At 36.7% G+C, this 18,988-nt stretch overlaps 1 protein-coding gene across 1 annotated transcript in view; it reads left to right on the forward strand.

The window, feature by feature from the left end:
- Positions 1-392: 392 nt before the first annotated feature.
- RFX6 (regulatory factor X6) overlaps positions 393-18,988 on the forward strand; it is a 55,773-nt gene continuing 37,177 nt past the window's right edge. The window contains exons 1-6 of the mRNA XM_047860112.1: positions 393-615; positions 926-1,082; positions 3,831-3,954; positions 6,243-6,304; positions 17,055-17,132; positions 18,372-18,399. Coding sequence (XP_047716068.1) covers positions 393-615; positions 926-1,082; positions 3,831-3,954; positions 6,243-6,304; positions 17,055-17,132; positions 18,372-18,399 — 672 coding nt within the window. The remainder of the gene's footprint in view (positions 616-925; positions 1,083-3,830; positions 3,955-6,242; positions 6,305-17,054; positions 17,133-18,371; positions 18,400-18,988) is intronic.

Genomic DNA, 18,988 nt, shown 5'->3' on the forward strand with positions numbered 1-18,988 from the left:
AGAGAGTGGGGTTTTCTCAGATCTTTCCGGGAGCTCCGGGTGTGAATGTGAAAAGTGCCCTCGGGCCCAGCGCCAGAGGTGAGCAAGGGCGGAGAGAAGGGGGGAGATGTGGGGAATGGGACTCGCGGGAGAGAGGCGCAGGTGAGGAAGGGAGTCGGAGCTGAGCGTCTGCCGGAACCGCGGACAGGTGGAGAAAGGCCGTCCCGCCTCGGTCCGCGCAGTCCCTGCCCAAGGCCTTCCTTCGCCGCGACGCCGCGGGGCTCGGGAGCCTGCCGTCTCCGCCCCCGCCCCCGCGGCCGCAGGTCCCCAGCCCCGCCCCGCCCCGCCCTGGGCTCTGGGCTCCGCGGGCCGCGGGCCGTGCGGCTGGTGCCCAGGTCTCCCGCGGCCAGAGGATGGCCAAGGTCCCGGAGCTGGACGACACCTTCCTGCAGGCGCAGGCGCAGCCTTCGTCCCAAGTTTCCCCCGAGGCCCAGGAGGAGTGCTGTGGGCCGCTCCTGGGCAAGGGCTTGCTCATTTACCCCGAGGAAAGGGTGTACCTGGCGGCGGCGGCCGGCGGCGCGCTGGGCAGCGCGGAGAGAGGGGAAGACCCGGAGCTGCCGGCGGGAGTTAAATCGGGTGAGTGCTCTGCCCCCTCGGGGGATGTGGCTGTGAAGGGGATGAATTCTAAGAAGGGCACCCCACAGGAAAAGTAAACACACCGCAGACGTAACATACATGGGGAATGTTCCGTCCTGATCTTTGTATTTTCCCCAGGAAAACGTTGGTCACCTAGAAATGAACTCTAAGGGATTTGGCTTCGTTCCCCTCTCAACCCCCTGCCCACCCCCTTGGGCTACCCAGTTTGGCACCAGTTTGGTACTTTTAGAGGCTCCTTCACTGATTTTGTATTCTGATTGTCTTTACCACCCTTTCAACTTGCAATCAGAAATGCGTTTAAGCAATGGTAACGTTTCCTCGGAAGGAGAGGATGCAGACAGTCACGACAGCAAAACCAAAGCAGCCGATCTACACCTCTCTCAGAAGAAAACCGTCACGCAGATGATGAAGGATAAAAAGAAGCAGACTCAGCTCACCCTGCAGTGGTAAGTCTCCCACGGGGGATACTTTTCAGCACCCGTTGAGTTTTGAAAGTCAGTATCTTCAGAATCTGCTTGTCCCAATTTGCCTCTGCCTCAAACTTTGGGGGCAAGTTTAAGATACCAAAAGAAAATGAATCTTTTTTTTTTTTTTAAATGAATGTTTGGTTTGGAGACATAGTCTAGTCTAGTGTTGATGAAAAACGATCTCAATACAAAAACCCATCACTTTATTCACTATTGACATAAACTATAATTTCATCAAATGTCAGCAATAATGAATACTTTTTATTACTTATTTGCTTAACATGCATTCAATTCGGTCCTTATATACTTGTTATTTGATCGTCTTTTTGTTTATAAAACATGATTCTTCAAACCACCTTAAAAGGAGGAAGGATCTTAAATATTGCCTTTATCCATATGAGGGCAAATAAACAATTGTATACTGGTCATTAGGTGAAATGCATTTGAACTAGAAGATATTGAAAATTCAGTTAAAATATCTCTATTAAATAAATGTTCAACTATTTTTATAGCACCTGTCATATATGATTTATTGTGATGAAATATCATGAATTGGATTTTATGGAAACTCTTTTAAAACCAAGAGTTTATCAGTAGGCTTTCTACATATGAAGAGCATTTTGTAATATTGATCAAAAAGGAAGAGGGATCTAAAGTAAAAACTCTAAGCTTCCCCACATAGTGTGAATAGGAGTATATATTTCCTTCCAAGTTACAAGTAACAAGCAAATAACTTAAAAGGTTTATTTACTGATTAGTTGTATAATCTGTATGTATGTAAAGTATGAACTAAACCTTAGAAAAATACAATAGAAAAAAATAATGTCTAAAAATATAGCAAAAAAAAACCACCTAACTTTTTTTCAGCTATTTAAACCCTGAATTACAGTTTGCATATACTAAATTTTTGTGATTATATACTTACACCTTTTCAAATATTTGAAATCTAAACCAAATATTCTTCTAAAGTTGTGGCTTAGCTATTGAAGTTGATGTCACACTGACTGGTTAAAAATACACTGGGGCAGTAAATATTTGAGTTAATTATCTGGAATATTTTAGATACAGCTATTTTATTGGTATAATTGGGGCAGTATTGCTTAAAGATATATTGTGGAGAACTGCTGAATTATCACTTTCAGTTTTTCCCTCAAATGAGTGAATGGGAACAAACTTGGTTTTTTTTGTTTTATAAATATGAGTGATTGCATTATAATTAAAGAAAAACAGGTTATACCCCAAATTAGCCATATTCATGGCTGGGATTATCCAGTATTTTGAAGATAAAGACAATGCCTGCAACAACATTAAATAGCCACATGAACAGTTGACATTTTATGCATGCCATTAAAATATAATTTTTAAATAGTTGAATGTTTTCTTAGTGATTTTCATTGTTTGAAATTTAAATGCTATACTTTTGTTTGAACTTTCCACCCCTTTCCTATAAAAGAGTGTTACATAGAGTTTTCTAGAAACTGAGTGACTTATTTGTACTTCGAGAATTTTCCCTCATGGTTATATAGGTTATTGGGGATATTAAAAATTGGAGCTGAAAATTAAAATGAAAAATCTAAGTAACTCCAGTTTTCAACTGTCAGCTAGGTTTGGTTTTGTGGATGCAAATCTGACTGGGTTTTGTTTTGTTCTTCTTCAAAGAAGTATGAACATCTGATGCTTTAAATCTGATGAACATCTCCTTTAGCTTTTATCTCATGCATTTAGGGAATATGCTAAATCAGAGATGTGACTAGTTTCACTCAATTTTAATCTGAATGCATGCTCAATATTGCGTTGTTCCTATATAGTAATAATTACAATTTTACAATACAGAAAATGGGTGTACATAAATTTTAGTCAATATCACCTACTGAATTGTTAGGAAAATTGGGAATACAATCTACAAGTTCTGATTTCTCGATTGCTGTTTAGGTATTTATAACACTTGAGTATACATTATTACATTTATATAAATTGTGTTTAATTGCAATGTAGACATTCAAATAGAATTGTGTCTAAATTTTCAAAATTTATACGATTGCATTTGTAACAGAGTTGAATTTGTATGTCCTATTTGGAGACATCTATAGAGAAGTACATTATGTTTCAAGTGCATGGTATGTTTCAGGCAATTATGGTACTTGATCACAGCAAAAGGCATAGAGTAGAAGTAGATCAGTACCATTTCAGACTTCAGTGAAGTGAGTTTACTCTTAGGTGTTTTGCAAATAAATGCATCATCATGCTTCCCTAACCATTTAGGGCTCAGGACTAGTTTGGGAGTGAAAGTAAGAGATGGTAGGCATTTGCCAGCCTGAAACCTGGCAGCCCATTAGTGTTGAGAATAGTCTTTTAAAAAACCATCTCCTTCAATTTTACCATTCATACATATTTGCATCTCACAGAGCAAACCATAATGAATAGTGAGGATTTCCATAGAAATAAGACCTATTCTTTGAGATACAGACCAGAAAGGAGTGGTTTTACATTGACCAGGGTATTTTAACTCCACTAGCAGGTATTCATTGGGGTTCTTGTTCTTCTAACATTAATTCTTGTGATCTGACTTTTAATAATATCCGGAATAAAGAAGGTCTGCTCATGTCTGCTCATGAACTCATTGTATAGCGTCTGTATTCAAAACAGTCATTAAATCAATGTGAAAGGGGAAAGGAAAGGAGAAATAAAGAAAAGGTTTGACCTAATTTTCTGCCTTTTTTTTTTTAGGCTTGAAGAGAATTACATTGTGTGTGAGGGAGTTTGCTTACCACGGTGCATCCTTTATGCGCACTATTTAGATTTCTGCAGGAAAGAGAAATTGGAGCCAGCCTGTGCAGCCACCTTTGGAAAGGTAAAAGACACATATTGGCCATACTACTTTACTGCTAAAGTCATGTCTGGAAGACAGTATAGAAACAAATGCATCTAAGTAAATTTTTTTACAGAATTTTAAGAAATTTGTTTCACAAGCATTTTATCTTGATTTTACCTACTATAGGTTTTACCTGGAACTACTATATGTTTTGAATATTAGAACCTTAGCTATCAGATGATTTAATGTGATATTAAAGGAAGCTCCATTTGGGGCGCCTGGGTGGCTCAGTTGGTTGAGCGTCCGACTTTGGCTCAGGTCATGATCTCGCGGTTTGTGAGTTCAAGCCCCGCGTCGGGCTCTGTGCTGACAGCTCAGAGCCTGGAGCCTGCTTCAGATTCTGTGTCCCCCTTTCTCTACACCCCACCCCTGCTTGTGCTCTCTCTCTCTCTGTCTTTCAAAAATGAATAAACATTTAAAAAAAATTAAAAAAAATAATAAAGGAATCTCCATTTGAGCAGTGACATTTCCCTTCAAAGAGGGATGCATTAAAGATTATGGTATAGCCTGTATTGAGAAGTAAAATTAAGTGGTGGTGACAAGTATCTTGTTAATGCAACTGGTGATTGTGTTTATTATTTAGCTAGTTCAAGTATATGAGTTTTTAATAATTTTTACTTTATTTCATGAAATAGTTCCCTTGATTCTCCATTTCACTCTGAGTATGTTTATACCCCTAACTCTAAAATGTTGTGACAGAATTGGTGAAGCATCGCTTATTTAAAAACATTCCTTTCTACCCAACTGTATGGTTAGGATGGGAATCTGTAGAATTGGCATTATCATATTTATGTATGTTGATGTTATTTTGAAAATCAAGACAGGATATCAATCTCTTGGGAAAGGTTTCTCCTTCGAGATTCTTTTCATGCTCTGCTAAGAACTTAGGATATTCTAGAAAAACTATAGGAAGCTTAGGGCTCAAACATTGCATCTCATATAAACTGAAATCTAAATTCTAACCTGTAGAGGGACTCATTGTCCAGAAAATAATGAATACTATAGTCGAGCTTCTCAGTTTTTGAAAATCAAATAATTTATAAATTTATTTTGAAACCTCTCTGCTTATGGGAGTTAGTGTGATATGGTGCATGGTAATCTCATTATTCAGGTTCTGGCCTAGACAGTGACAAATTTGTTGTGAAGCCTTCTGAAAAGCACTTAATTTTTTCAAAACTCAGTTCACTTATTCCCTAAAATGAGCAAGTTGCATAAGACAACTGCTAACATCCATTTTTGCACTGTTTTGTTCTACCTTATGGCAGTAATCTTAACTGTTTGGGGAGTGATGAAATATCTTGAGAATCTGATTAAAACTACAGAATTGGTCCCCCCAAGAAACTGACATATACAAAAAGTTTGCCGCGGAGCCCCTTAGGAGATCATACAATTCCTGTTATATGTAGAACAGATTTTGTTCTTTAATTGGATGCTAATTTTAAGCAAATTTTAGAGAAAGGGACATAGAAAAGAAACAATTTAAAACACTGCTGTGGATATCTGGAAGGAAGGAGAAAGTTTCCTGTGTTTTTTCAGAGTTGGAGATTGATACTTAATTTTGATAAATCTCTGGATAAAATTATTGTAAAGACACTCAAGTCTTTCCTCTAAGTACATAAGGTAGTAAGCAACATGAAGCAAAAGCAGATACTGGTATGATTCGCTTTGGAAATTGAGACGGGGCAGTAAAACAATCTTATTAAAATACTATGTGGCAATGAGAAAGAATGAAATATGGCCCTTTGTAACAACATGGATGGAACTGGAGAGTGTTATGCTAAGTGAAATAAGCCATACAGAGAAAGACAGATACCATATGGTTTTACTCTTAGGTGGATCCTGAGAAACTTAACAGAAACCCATGGGGGAGGGGAAGGAAAAAAAAAAAAAAAGAGGTTAGAGTGGGAGAGAGCCAAAGCATAAGAGACTCTTAAAAACTGAGAACAAACTGAGGGTTGATGGGGGTGGGAGGGAGGGGAAAGTGGGTGATGGGCATTGAGGAGGGTACCTGTTGGGATGAGCACTGGGTGTTGTTTGGAAACCAATGTGATGATAAATTTCATATTAAAAAAAAAAAAACTACCTCCCTGCCTCTGCTGGTGTATTATTGCTTATCAATTGCTTGTCAGTGTATGTAGAATATTACTTCTTCCAGACTAAATTTTACCCAAAGTTCAACATTTACTTTCTTTAATTAACTGGCCACAAGTTGCTTGCAACAGAACCACACGTTTCCTAAAAACTAAAGTAATTGATTTTCTTTTTAGACAATTCGCCAGAAATTCCCCCTCTTAACGACTCGGCGACTTGGAACAAGAGGCCATTCAAAGTAAGATATGTTAATGAGCATAGATATCAGATCTGTACATATGATACCCCGTATAGGAGGATTGACACGTGTAAAATGAGTATTGGTTTTATCAGTGAATGGAATCACGTGTTCTCTTCTGATGAAGCAGATTTTTTACCAACTGTAAGAACTAAAAAGAAAAAAAGTAGATTTTGGAATAATGTTTAAAAAGCAAAATTTATACTGAAAAATCATAATATCTTATTTCTTCTGATAAAAAAATCATTTTTACAATCTTAAATCCACTACTGAAGGCACTGGTGTCCTGAAAGGGTAGTATAAATGGCTACATAAGTGGCCAGATGGAACCACAGCACTCCCAAAGAGCAAGGCCAAAGTCAGGAGTTGAAGCATGGTTCAGGTTCTTCCTTTGGTTTTCTTTCCCAGATAATAATTTCAATATCCTCTTCTTTTCCCTTCAAGACAAATGACCTCCACAAATGACTTCTTTGGTCATCTCTTAATGTAAACATAAAGTTAGTTCTCTTGATAATTTTAGCTTTTCTTTTCTCTTGTGGCAATCTCTGTAGAGTTACATGTTACACATTCTTACTCGTCCATTATTTCCTCTGTCCACTGTGTTTTCAGTTTTTCCTTTCCTTCTGCCTGCAAACAGATTCAGATCTCTTTTATGTTGATAAAAACAGACGCATCTCAGACCTGCTGTACTCTTCACAATTGCTCTATTATTTTCCTTCTCATTGCTATTCCTCGAAAGAGTAGCTGTGCTCACTTATCTTACCATTGTTCACATGGTAACAGTCCATTTCTTTACGTAGACAAAAACCCTATGGCTCAATTTTACTGTTATTCATCCTCCTTGGCACCTGTCTAGCATGTGAACCTGCTGACAGTGCCCTCTTAAAACAAATCAATATGGGGGCGCCTGGGTGGCGCAGTCGGTTAAGCGTCCGACTTCAGCCAGGTCACGATCTCGCGGTCCGTGAGTTCGAGCCCTGCGTCGGGCTCTGGGCTGATGGCTCAGAGCCTGGAGCCTGTTTCCGATTCTGTGTCTCCCTCTCTCTCTGCCCCTCCCCCGTTCATGCTCTGTCTCTCTCTGTCTCAAAAATAAGTAAATGTTTAAAAAATAAAAAAAAAAATAAATAAATAAATAAATAAATATGTAAAACTTCTCCTGTGTTTTCTCTGTCACAGAACTGCCAGGCCCCCTTCCCTCCTCTCCCATTCATTTTCTAGCTCATCCAATGTCTTCTTCCATCCCAACATCTAGTTCAGCATTGCCCAATGAAATATAATGCAGCCACATATTTAATTCAAAAATTTCTAGTAGCCACATTAAAAAAGTAAAAAGGGACAGGTGTTATTTAATTTTAATATGTTTTATTTAGTCCAATGTATCATTTCACCATGTAATCAAAATTAAAATTATTGAGATATTTTTCATTCTTTTTCCCTACTAAATGTTTGTGTGTTTTATTCCTACAGCACATCTCGATTCTGATTAGTCATTTTTCAAGTGGTCACTACCTACATGTGGCTAGGAGCAACCTTATTGGCTAGCTCAGCTTTAGTCACTTGCCAAAAAATAAATCTTACTTTATGAATTCTCTTGAATCGGTCTCTCTCCATTCTCACTTGCATAATCTGGCTTTCACTGTATCTTTCCAGTCCTTTCAATACAGTTTTTCCAAATTGGCCTTCTAAAAGGTTTAATTCAATTGTATCTCTGTCATGCTCAAATTTTTCTCACTTTGACATTCAGGGTCCATTATGATTTAGTCCCAAACCATTTTCCTACCTTATCATCTACTCACCTCTCAGCATGGAGCCTATGCTCCCACCAAATTAGTGCCCAGCACCCTTTGTTTCACCCCCAAATGTCATTCTTTCATCTATGCTGTCTTCTTCCCTGGAAAATGCCTTTTCCCTACAGGTATTTTGAAAGCTTATCCATTGAAAAGAAAAGAATGTTTCATAAACTTCCTCTTCTTTTGAAATTTTTCTTCATTCTTGATTTCTTGGAGGCTCTTTCTTCATAGCCTCACAGCAGTTCATTGGTTCATTCTTAGTGTGTAATTACCTTATCTCTTCCCCTCAAAAGATAATATTTTGAGGATAGAGACTTTGTCTCATTCATTTTTATATCCTTTCTCTTGTTGGCTACATAATTGATTACCAATTAATATTTCTTTAATTGACCCGTATTGGTGTTAACAGTATGTGGTGTGAGAGGGAGGAATGAAATGCCAGATTGAAAAAGAGTGAATTGGCTCTTCCCTTCTAACTTGTTTATCAAACTTGAATCACGTTAACTGGCTGATTTCTACTGAATTTGATTTCTACTGAATTGTGTGGGCAGAAGAAAGATGAGATAATGTTGGAAGTAGATAAATAGTAGAAAAAGAGGCAAAGCAATGCAGAGAAATCCCCTTTACAGGATCTACAAGAAGGCAGGCAGGCAGGCTGCTGGGAAAGTCAATTAATCCTAAAAGGAGCCTTTAGGATTAGGGATGAATCATTAACCCTGTCCATTGTGACTCTGTGAGGCTCAAGTGTTTAGGTTTATGGACCAACATGTGGTAATTTCAGGAAATTTGTTTGATATCTAAAAGCAGATGTGCCCAAGAGCAAATTATTAAAATTTGAATTTTTTTTTTCCTTCTTTCCCAGTATGACATTTGCTTTTCATAACTTGCTTGTTGTATTTTTTGATATTTTGATATCCTGGGGAAAAAATTTTCCATACATAAACAAGTATGTTGAAAGATAGGGCAAGATGGAGAGTTTGTGAATCTTGCAGTTGGCAATGGTTTGATGTAATTATTCTTTTGTTGTTGTTATTTATTTATTTATTTATTTATTTATTTATTTGGGGGGGAGAGAGAGGGAGAGAGAACAGGTGAGGGCAGAGAGAGAGGGAGAGAGAACCCCAATTAGGCTCCTTGCTGTCAGCGCAGAACACTATGCGGGGCTCGAACCCACGAACCATGAGATTGTGGCCTGAGCCGAAATTGAGTTGGAGGCTTAACCAACTGATCCACCTAGGCGCCCTTTAATTTTTGTCCCAAGCATTTCTTTATCTTGGTATATTATCTTCACATTCATCATTTTTAATGGCTATTTAATATTTTAAAAATGTACATCTTTATGAAAAATATTTTATGTCTATAGAAATATGAACAATCTGTGAAACAGAAAGATAAATGAAGAAAGTTAGCATATTTTGGAGAAAGAGAAATTTATAATTTCTCCAAATTTTACTATTAATTTTGCAAAACTTGTTGGGGTAGTGTTTATTCTAGTGCCTTAAACATACTATCACTAAATGTTTATTGAATTATTTGAAAAATTTAAACTAAGTATTAATTTATTTTAAGTTCTGTGGACCATTTATTAAAATATATTGACATTATATAACTGTTTAGTGATGGTTATCTAAAAACATAAGCTCTCAATTGTTGCCAAATTCTCAGACAGAATTGATTTTGATCCTGATTAACTCAAAAAGTTCTAATGTATTCTGGATACAAGATAGCACCACTATTTCTAAAACCGTCCCTGGCAGCCTTTAGGGTTCATGGAACAGTGTTACTTTTCAAATTTTACTCCATGTAGGAAATCCAAAAGTTTGGGAAACACTGATCTTTGTGACAAAGAGGTGATTGGTAGGATCTAAAAAAGAAGAGTGAATTTTGTGTCTATTTTCAAGGTTTTTCTCCCTAAGTTCTGTCATAACTGGTATTAAAATGATCAGTTCTCACAACTCACCTTTATGCAGGTGTTACTTTCAAGGACCTCACGAACATGAAAGATGAAAACGTGTAACTAAATAAAATGAGGCAAAATTTATTCAGCCAAAAGGAAGAGATAAAATATTTAAAACAGATGTGTTAAAAGCAAAACAAAACAAAAATCTAAATGGACAGACTACCTAGGTAGATATCACAGATCACCAGATATCATGCACTGTCAAACTTAGAAACAATTAAAAATTGAAACATTTGTTTCCAGGGGCAGGTCTGACGTTCTACATAAGAAGCCAGTAGTGCCAAGAGTTCTGGAAAAAAGTCTTTAAAGGTTAACTCTTGGGGTCACAAAGCCTCACCCTAGAACACCTAACCTGAGTGTGCCCTGGGGACAAAGCCAATCAGTTTACAGGGGCATTAGCAGCTCAGCTTTCTGTCCCTTCCTTCACTGTCACCCTCCCCTCCCTGCCAAGAAGCCCCAGTGACAGATTCTGTACATTCTCAACACCCAGATAAAACTGTGTTGTCTTTTGAGTTTTTTTTTTTTCTTCTTTTGATTTACTACCAATGCCAAAATATACACCTGTTTTTTGTTTTTTTTTCTGGGAAGTATTTTTAAATTTGGATTTTGAAAAAGTAAAAATGAAACAAAATCATACAGGCACAAAAGAGTAATGCAAAGCAATTTTTGTCTATTTTATGTTATAAATGTGTTATATCCATAATCAATCCATTCATATTTATATCAATGTACAGAGCATGGTGCTAAAGAGGTTTTAAGATGCAAATAGCAGGATAGGATATACGCTATCAAAAAACTTTCACTACTAAGCTTCATTTATTTAATAAGCATTTTATTGAGTGTGCTGGTACTTCCTAGGCCCTAGGGATACAGTGATTAAGAAAAAGAGCCTGTATCCCACCATTGCTCAGGATTGCTGATAGTCGAGACCACCAAGTAGATTTCATGTACGCAGTAGATTGTTTGATTTGAAGTTACATTTTAATTTCGTGTAGACTTTGATCAGTCAAATCTTGCTTTTCAGACATGATGGACAAAAGCTATTATCTTATTTATTAGTAGTGATTTAGTGGGTTAATAAAACTGATATGGCAGCTGCTCTTATCACAGTAAGTTATTGCAAGTCCCTGAACAGCTTAATCCCATCATTTCCTTATCGGTCATCATTCGTGTAGTGTAAACTAACATCAGGGCTACCAGCTCAGTAGGAACATATGTTTCAGGAATTCTATATCATGATTGAAATAGGAAAGAAGAACTATAGGTGCAGGTAGAAATTTATCAGCAAGTGAAGAAAAGTGTTAGATGCAATGTAAATATTTTAGCAGCAAGAGTAGCAATAATTTCATTTGTCCTATTAAAAATATTTTCTATTTTATAACATGTTCACTTTAAAATGTGGACATAAAAATTAATAAATCTTCCTTATTCCTAAAATGTAAACGATCTATTATTTGACATAAGACTAAGGAACAGTTGACACTAATGAATGAACACAATTTGCTGGATAATCACAAAACTACTTGTATTATGCTAACATTTTCTTAGAGAAATTAGCTAGTCATACCCAAGATTTTAAAGCAGTTTTCACATATCATTTTTAAGCAAAATGGGTAAAAATCATAGAGAGAGAAAGAACTGTGCAATGTTTGGGAATCTATTCAGAGTAACCTACAGAATAGGCATTGGGTAGTGGTATACAAATTAAAGTAACTAATTAAAACTAGTTATCCCACACTTATGTAGACAGTGCTTTTTATTCAGCATGCACCAACATAGGTCTTTGTAATACTGGAGTATTTCTGGCAAATATTTTGCAGCAAACTTATTTTATGGGAATATATTAACAGTGAAATAATGCTATAAAATGTAAGGATTGAGATGAAAAATCCACGTATATCTTACATGAAATTACTCTTCCTAGTTTTATGAGGTTTACCTTTAGGAGGACAGGGCTACTCGTTTATTATCTCTTCTCTGTTCTCAAAGGCATGAAATCATCACTCAAATGATAACATGTATCTGGAAGATTAAGGAGTAAAGATTTATTTTATTAGTTCCAGAAGAAACTAGATAGGAGATGTGCTAAAGCATTACAATGATCATTGGAAAATATTAAGATTTCTATTCCTAGCAATCGTCTTTCTACTTAAATATGCTAATTTCATGCCCTTTGTATATATTGTTTAGTTATACAACTTTTATTCAACCCCAATATTTTACTGGTAACCTGGGAATAAACAGTGCTACAAAGAAGTTATTGAAACTATTGGCTTTAAGAGAATTTGTGTTTTATCAGTGTCTAAATTTCTAGCAGGATACATTGATTCATCCAATAAATGAAGATTTTTCTATACAGTAATTTCTAAGGAGGAAATCAATGAAGGAAAAGATACAATTCTCTTCCTCTAAATCTAAAGTTTAGTAGGAGAGGTAAGCCACGTATACACTCACCAATGGTATGAGATATAAACTACATAGGATAAATGACCAAGAGAGGAGTTCAAAGGGCATAGGGGCCTTAGATTCCTGAGAAACCAGGCAAGCTTCATGCATTAAAATTACAATGCCTGAGCTATGAGTAAGAAATGAGGACATGAAGGAATAAGGGCATTCCCCGTGAAGAACTCAACAAAGAGCACCAAGGTGAGAAAACACGTTATTTATGAGAACAAGTAATTGTGACAGTGATAGATAAGTTCAGACTGTGTTTGTGGTAGGGTTAAAGGAGTTAGTATATTTCCTTATATCATGTTAGACAAGAAATCCTTTGATCTCTACCAAATTTAAAATTGTGCTGATATATTTAAGTATGATACTATACCCATGCCCTTAATTGAAAAAATCCTGTTTCTAAAGTGTTCTTTATGACATATTATTACTTCTAACTTTTTTCATGTTATTCATTTATTCAACAAACGTTTACTGATTTCCTATTGTAGGGAGCTTACATTCTGGAAGTCCTTGTTTACATATGGATCATCAAATAAGAAAAATCCAGATCAATGGTATAGGTCTTAATGATTCTTTTTAGTTACCAATGCTTGCTTAATATGATTTGTGCTGAGCTAGAAGAGGAAGTGTTTATACTGAGTGCAAACATATTAAAAATATTTTCACTTAAGAATTTCTAAACAGGGGCGCCTGGGTGGCGCAGTCGGTTAAGCGTCCGACTTCAGCCAGGTCACGATCTCGCGGTCCGGGAGTTCGAGCCCCGCGTCAGGCTCTGGGCTGATGGCTCGGAGCCTGGAGCCTGTTTCCAATTCTGTGTCTCCCTCTCTCTCTGCCCCTCCCCCGTTCATGCTCTGTCTCTCTCTGTCCCAAAAATTAATAAACGTTGAAAAAAAAATTAAAAAAAAAAAAGAATTTCTAAACACAAATAAAATTGAGATACAAAATTATAAAAAAGATTTTGCTTCTCAAGTACAGAGGCAACATGACCCATTGAAACAAAGAGTGCTCAGTGCATGTCTGGGTTGATAGCAGCATTTACATTTAGCCTACTAATAAAATACATTATTTTAAAAGGATTTTCTTTTGCTGGGGGTGGGGTGGGGCCGTAAGATGTAAACTCTTGACTCTAAATGTAGTTGGAAATATTACACACTTCCATTTTTAAAGATGCTTTTGCCCATTATTGGAAAGAAGAGGGCAAAATAATACAGTCATTTTAGAAAATAAGGAACAAGTGAATTGTGTAATCAGAATACCCTTTCCTTAAAAGTCATAAGTAAGAAAAAATTACAAATTCATATTAGTCAGGATTCTTGAGTGCTAAAGGATGGTGCAGTTTTTACAGAACCTGATCATCAGGTGATTTTTAAAAATGAAAGTAAAATGTGCCTCAGTATTGGTCAGTGTGGTCACTGTTCCATGACTGGCAAGTGGTCGGGCTCAGGAAGCCATGAACAAGGGTATAATTTCCTGCCCTGATTCTGTTTTTTCATCGTATTGACATCTAGCATAGTTGTCAGGACACAGTATGTCTTCTAATATTTGTTGAACTCCTGGTCATCCCTTTGACTTGCCCAGTGACTTTTGTCTACCACCGGGCAATGTAATTTCTTCTCAAATCTGCATGACAAACCACTTTACCATGGTATAATATTATCTACATATTGAAAAAAGATTATAGATGAGAAACAAAAGATCAACATTCTAATAAAGGAAAATTATCAACTTTTAAAGCAATGTTTAACATATATTGCTTCAGCAAGTGGATAAAATATAGTTATTTAAACTATAGCGTCTATAGAATAAATAGAAAACTTTGCAAGAGAAAATGAAATTACAATATGTTTACATTGTAATAGATCTGCTTGTTCTCAAACATCTTTTGCTATATTTCTTCTAATAGAAAGAAATTCCCTTTGATATCTTAGTTCTATATCTTGATTAAAAATATTAATATTTATTTCAGACTCTTAGGTTCATTAACTTTTTATAATAATTATTAATTATAATACATTTGCCAAATATCCTCTAAATCTGCTCATTGTTTTCATGGTTTTTAGGTCTTTTCCTTATCTATTTCTGTTAATATAAATGCTTTTGGTAAGGTCTTTACGACTTAAATAAGCTTCCTTCTTTTAGTTTCTCACTGGAGACTTAGTCATTTCCGTATTTTGGGGTTTCCATCACTTTTGGATTTCCTCCATTTCCCCCTCTGTTTCATTATACCTTATGGGTTTTTTATTCTTCTTCTACCATAGGATTATTTTCTGTATTGTAAAACTTGAGCAGTTATAAAACTCCTCTGTTTGGGGCACCTGGGAGGCTCAGTCCACTAGGCTTCCAGCTTCGGCTCAGGTCATGATCTCACAATTCATGAGTTCGAGACCTGCATCAGGCTCTGTGCTGACAGTGTGGAGCCTGCTTTAGATCCTCTGTCTCCCTCTCTCTGTCTCTCCCCTTACCCCCAACCGCCTCAAAAAAACAAAAACAAAAACAAAAACAAACCAAAAACCAAAAACCAAAAACCAAAAACCAAAAAAAAACCCACCTCTTCTGTTTCAGGTTAACAGGCTACTTACTGCCCTTGTATTGAAAACTTATTCCCAGTGTGCAGCAATCATAAAATATCACCATTCACCTTGATCACCCCCCTTACTGTTTCTCAAATATAATAGCTCTTTCTGAAAACATTTATATAATATGTGTAATTTTTTGTTTTCATATTTAAAAACTCTTTTCTCTCTATCTCAAATAGCCCAGGGTCATCAGAGGTGACTTCTTTGCCCTTAGAACTTAACGGGAGAGAACCCATCTCTGGGCCTCACAGTTTAGGGGGCTCTATTCTGGCCCTCCTCCAGCTTTCCTCTTCCCCAGGAGACAAGGGGTCCATAGCCTGAATAAATGTGTCCATAGAGAGACCACATCCTCCTTCCAGCCCACGTTTCAGGTCCCCAGAACCCCAGAATTCTTTGTCCAAAGAGCCCAGACTTGCCTTCTCCCTCTTATGTGGGGCTCTTTCCCCCATCCATCCTGAGAAGGGTGTTATGTTCCACCAGTATACATAGACTTGAGCCACCAGAAGGTAGCTCTTTGGCGGTGGTGGTTGGAAGGTTGGATTGATCTTGGACATGGAGGCTGTGTGTTCACAAGAGGCTCCTCACAGTGAAGAAAAGAGCAGGGGCTGTGAAGACAAGGGCTAAGGGTGGCTCTTCTCCCACCGCCATGTTCACACATGGAAGAATTGTAGATTCAAACCCACCTACCGGATCAGTATGGAGGAAAACTGTCAAGCTAGGAAGACAGGGTTATTTTATGTAGTAGTTTTTTAGCTTGATTTAGATTTGAATATTTAAGTATATGGTATGTGGGCTTTCATTTGTACTCTTGCTCTGGGCCTTGGGAATGTTTAGGGGTGGACTTGTTCTGCCAAGTCTTTTTTTTTTTAATTTTTTTTTTTTTTATTGCTAAGATCAGAAAAGGGGCCTTGAAACTTAGATCTGCACTGTCTTGTCCACTTTAAACTCAGATGATGATGCTAAGTTATGAAATTCTAAATAAGATTACAGCAGAGTCCCCTGGCAACCCCTTTATTCACTTTTATTTCATTCCTTGCTTGATTTTAGATGAATGCAAATTGAAACAATAGGTAACCAAGTAAATGGTGCTGCTGCATGTGCTGGGCTGGGAAGGAAAGGGAAGGCAGAAGTTAGGCTTCAGCCAGACTTACTGAATTCCCACTGTTTGATTAGCTTTTGTGTAATATTATAGTGTTTGTGCCTGGGTGTGTAATAAGTCAGGAGTCTGCAGCTTAAGAGAATGAGCTACAACTTGAGAACTGATGAAATGCTGTACTTGTGAGTGGCTCAGGATCCATAGACACATTTATAATAAAGTATTTGTGACGCTGTTACATTCGTGTTTCATATTTCCATTGATTCATGGTACAGTTTTTTCCCCTCATTGTTGCAGAAAAGTTTGAAGTGAAAATGACAGTGAATTGGGCTTCTCATTCCTCATGAGGAAAATAACGTTTGAAAGATCACATGCTTCATATATATTCCTATGCACGACATAAATATCTTCCTCCATACAATGTTATACTTTTTTACTCCATCCAATAGATATACTATAAAGGAAACCTATCATTTTCTTTTTCAATTGACTAAATTCAAATTGAACTGGTAATTAGCAGAATGACACTTGATATACTTGGAGCCAGTGCTGACATTTACAAATTTAAGTGGTTACATTTAAATGTCTACATTTATGAATTTTTTTGGTTTTGAAGCCTATATTTTAGAGGTTAGAAGGGGATTGGCTGTTCTCCTTTTTTAATCCTAGAGCCAGAAATATGACCATAAGTAGCAGTAATGACCATCAAAGCGATTTAGCACATTAAGATGCTACTTGAAAAAAAATCAGGAAAGGAAGGTGATCAGAGGGTTGCAGTTCTTAGCTGTTCTTTCCCTCAGCTGTACTTTTATCTCCTTCTCCCCTTCCAAAAACTCCTTCATTAACACAGAGCTGGTTCCTGTCCTTGCTCTAGGTATCATTATTATGGGATTGGCATCAAAGAGAGCAGTGCATATTACCACTCCGTTTATTCTGGAAAGGGCCTGACAAGGTAGAGTTCCACTTTCTTCAAGACAAATTCTTTGCATTTCCTGAAATATGCGTAATAGCAATTGAATAAAAGACTTTCTCATTTTGCTTATTGAAATGTTTTCTTTTAAGCATCAGACCTTAATTTCAACTTTGTATGGACATTTACAATGATATGGTCTAGATTATTGGGTAAGTTATGTAATTTTTGATCATTAATGAGAAATTAATAGTGAACAGGTATACCAGAGAGATGAAAAGGAGAAATCAAGGAAACAGAATTGTTTTCAAATTAGTATTTTCTCACAAGGCTGAGTCTGTTTTCAGGCTGGAATCAATAAAATAAGGGCAGAAAATGTATGTTTTTCCCCAAGAAATAACCTGTTTTAAAAATCTCTGTCTTTGGGGCACCTGGCTGACTCAGTTGGTAGAGCGTGAGACTCTTAGTCTCGGGGTCATGAGTTTGAGCCCCACGTTGGTTATAAAGCCTCTAAAAATAATATAAAATAACATAAAAATCTCTGTGCTTCATCAGTACCTTACAAAGATGAAAAGTTTATGATAACTCATCACTAATAATACATGCTTTGAATACCAGCTTACCTTAAGTGAGATAAAGTTACTGCCCTGTTTGAGTCTCTGTGAAAGGGAATACACAAATGATCATAACACATTTCTCTAACCTGCCATTAACCATCAGGAGGAGGTCGTTATTGGGGTGATATCCAATAAAACCAGTGATAATATACAATTACTATTTTTCATATACTGGAGCTCTTAGTAATTAAATCTGCATCGGAGATTGCCTTATAGTATGATTTACCAAGAACTCCTCTTAGCTCTCAAAAGAATAAATTTTTTTGAAAGGTAAAGTGACGTGTAAAAAAATAATTTTATTCACCTGAGTCATACTAAGATGAACTCAGACATGGTGAAGAACATAATGGCAGCTTATTGGCTACAACTAACTGCAACATGAAAATACAGGCTAGAATACAAATGGATATTTAATATCAAATGTTCTTTGCAGATCTTATCAGATTTCCTTAAATATGCTTCATTTACTTTTCCTTAATAGATTTATTTTTTTAAGTAAGTTGATAAGAAGGCTTGGGTCTCTTTGAAAATCAAGCAGATTTCTCCAGGTTTCTTTTGCTAATCATGATCCAAAGTTACCACTATTGTGGGTCCTCTGCATTTCCTTGATTGCTATAACTGTATATTTATATGTTAACTAATGGAAAATATACTGATTTTTAAGGTTTTCTGGAAGCAAGCTGAAGAATGAGGTAAGAATTACTTTCATGTCTATTTTATCTGCTATAATATGTACTACAAACTAAATAAGACATGCTAACCGTCCTCATTGGCAAATATAGAAATAAATGTTAATTTATTAGGAGCCCATTAAATGATTGAGAACTTCAGAGAGGGCTGTTAGATTTGGGGCTACTGATTATTCTTTACATGGACCTACTGAACAATTTCCAATTAACGTAGGAAGGGTAATTTTTCAGTTATTCTCACCTAATATCAGATACTTAAGAGATTGCAAAAAAAAAAAAAAAACCATTACAGATCTAAGACATTTCCAGTTGAATATAAACAAAAAGTCTAAAGCTGAGGATATGGAAGGAATTGGTATTCGGAATATACCCATTTAGACAAAACCTTTAAGAGTTATCAAGAAACCCAAATGTTATGCTGTGGTTTGTTTTAACCACTTTGTGTGAGTGTATGTGTATGTATAGTCAGTTTGCTGACCTCTTCTGCAGTGTGGAGACAGGGTGGATGGTGGAGGAGGGAGCTAGGGAGAAAGGGTACATCTCTCTAACATACACACACTCACACACTTTCTCCCTAGACACCCCTTCCACT

Source organism: Prionailurus viverrinus, chromosome B2 (assembly GCF_022837055.1).
Source record: "Prionailurus viverrinus isolate Anna chromosome B2, UM_Priviv_1.0, whole genome shotgun sequence".
NCBI lineage: Eukaryota > Metazoa > Chordata > Mammalia > Carnivora > Felidae > Prionailurus > Prionailurus viverrinus.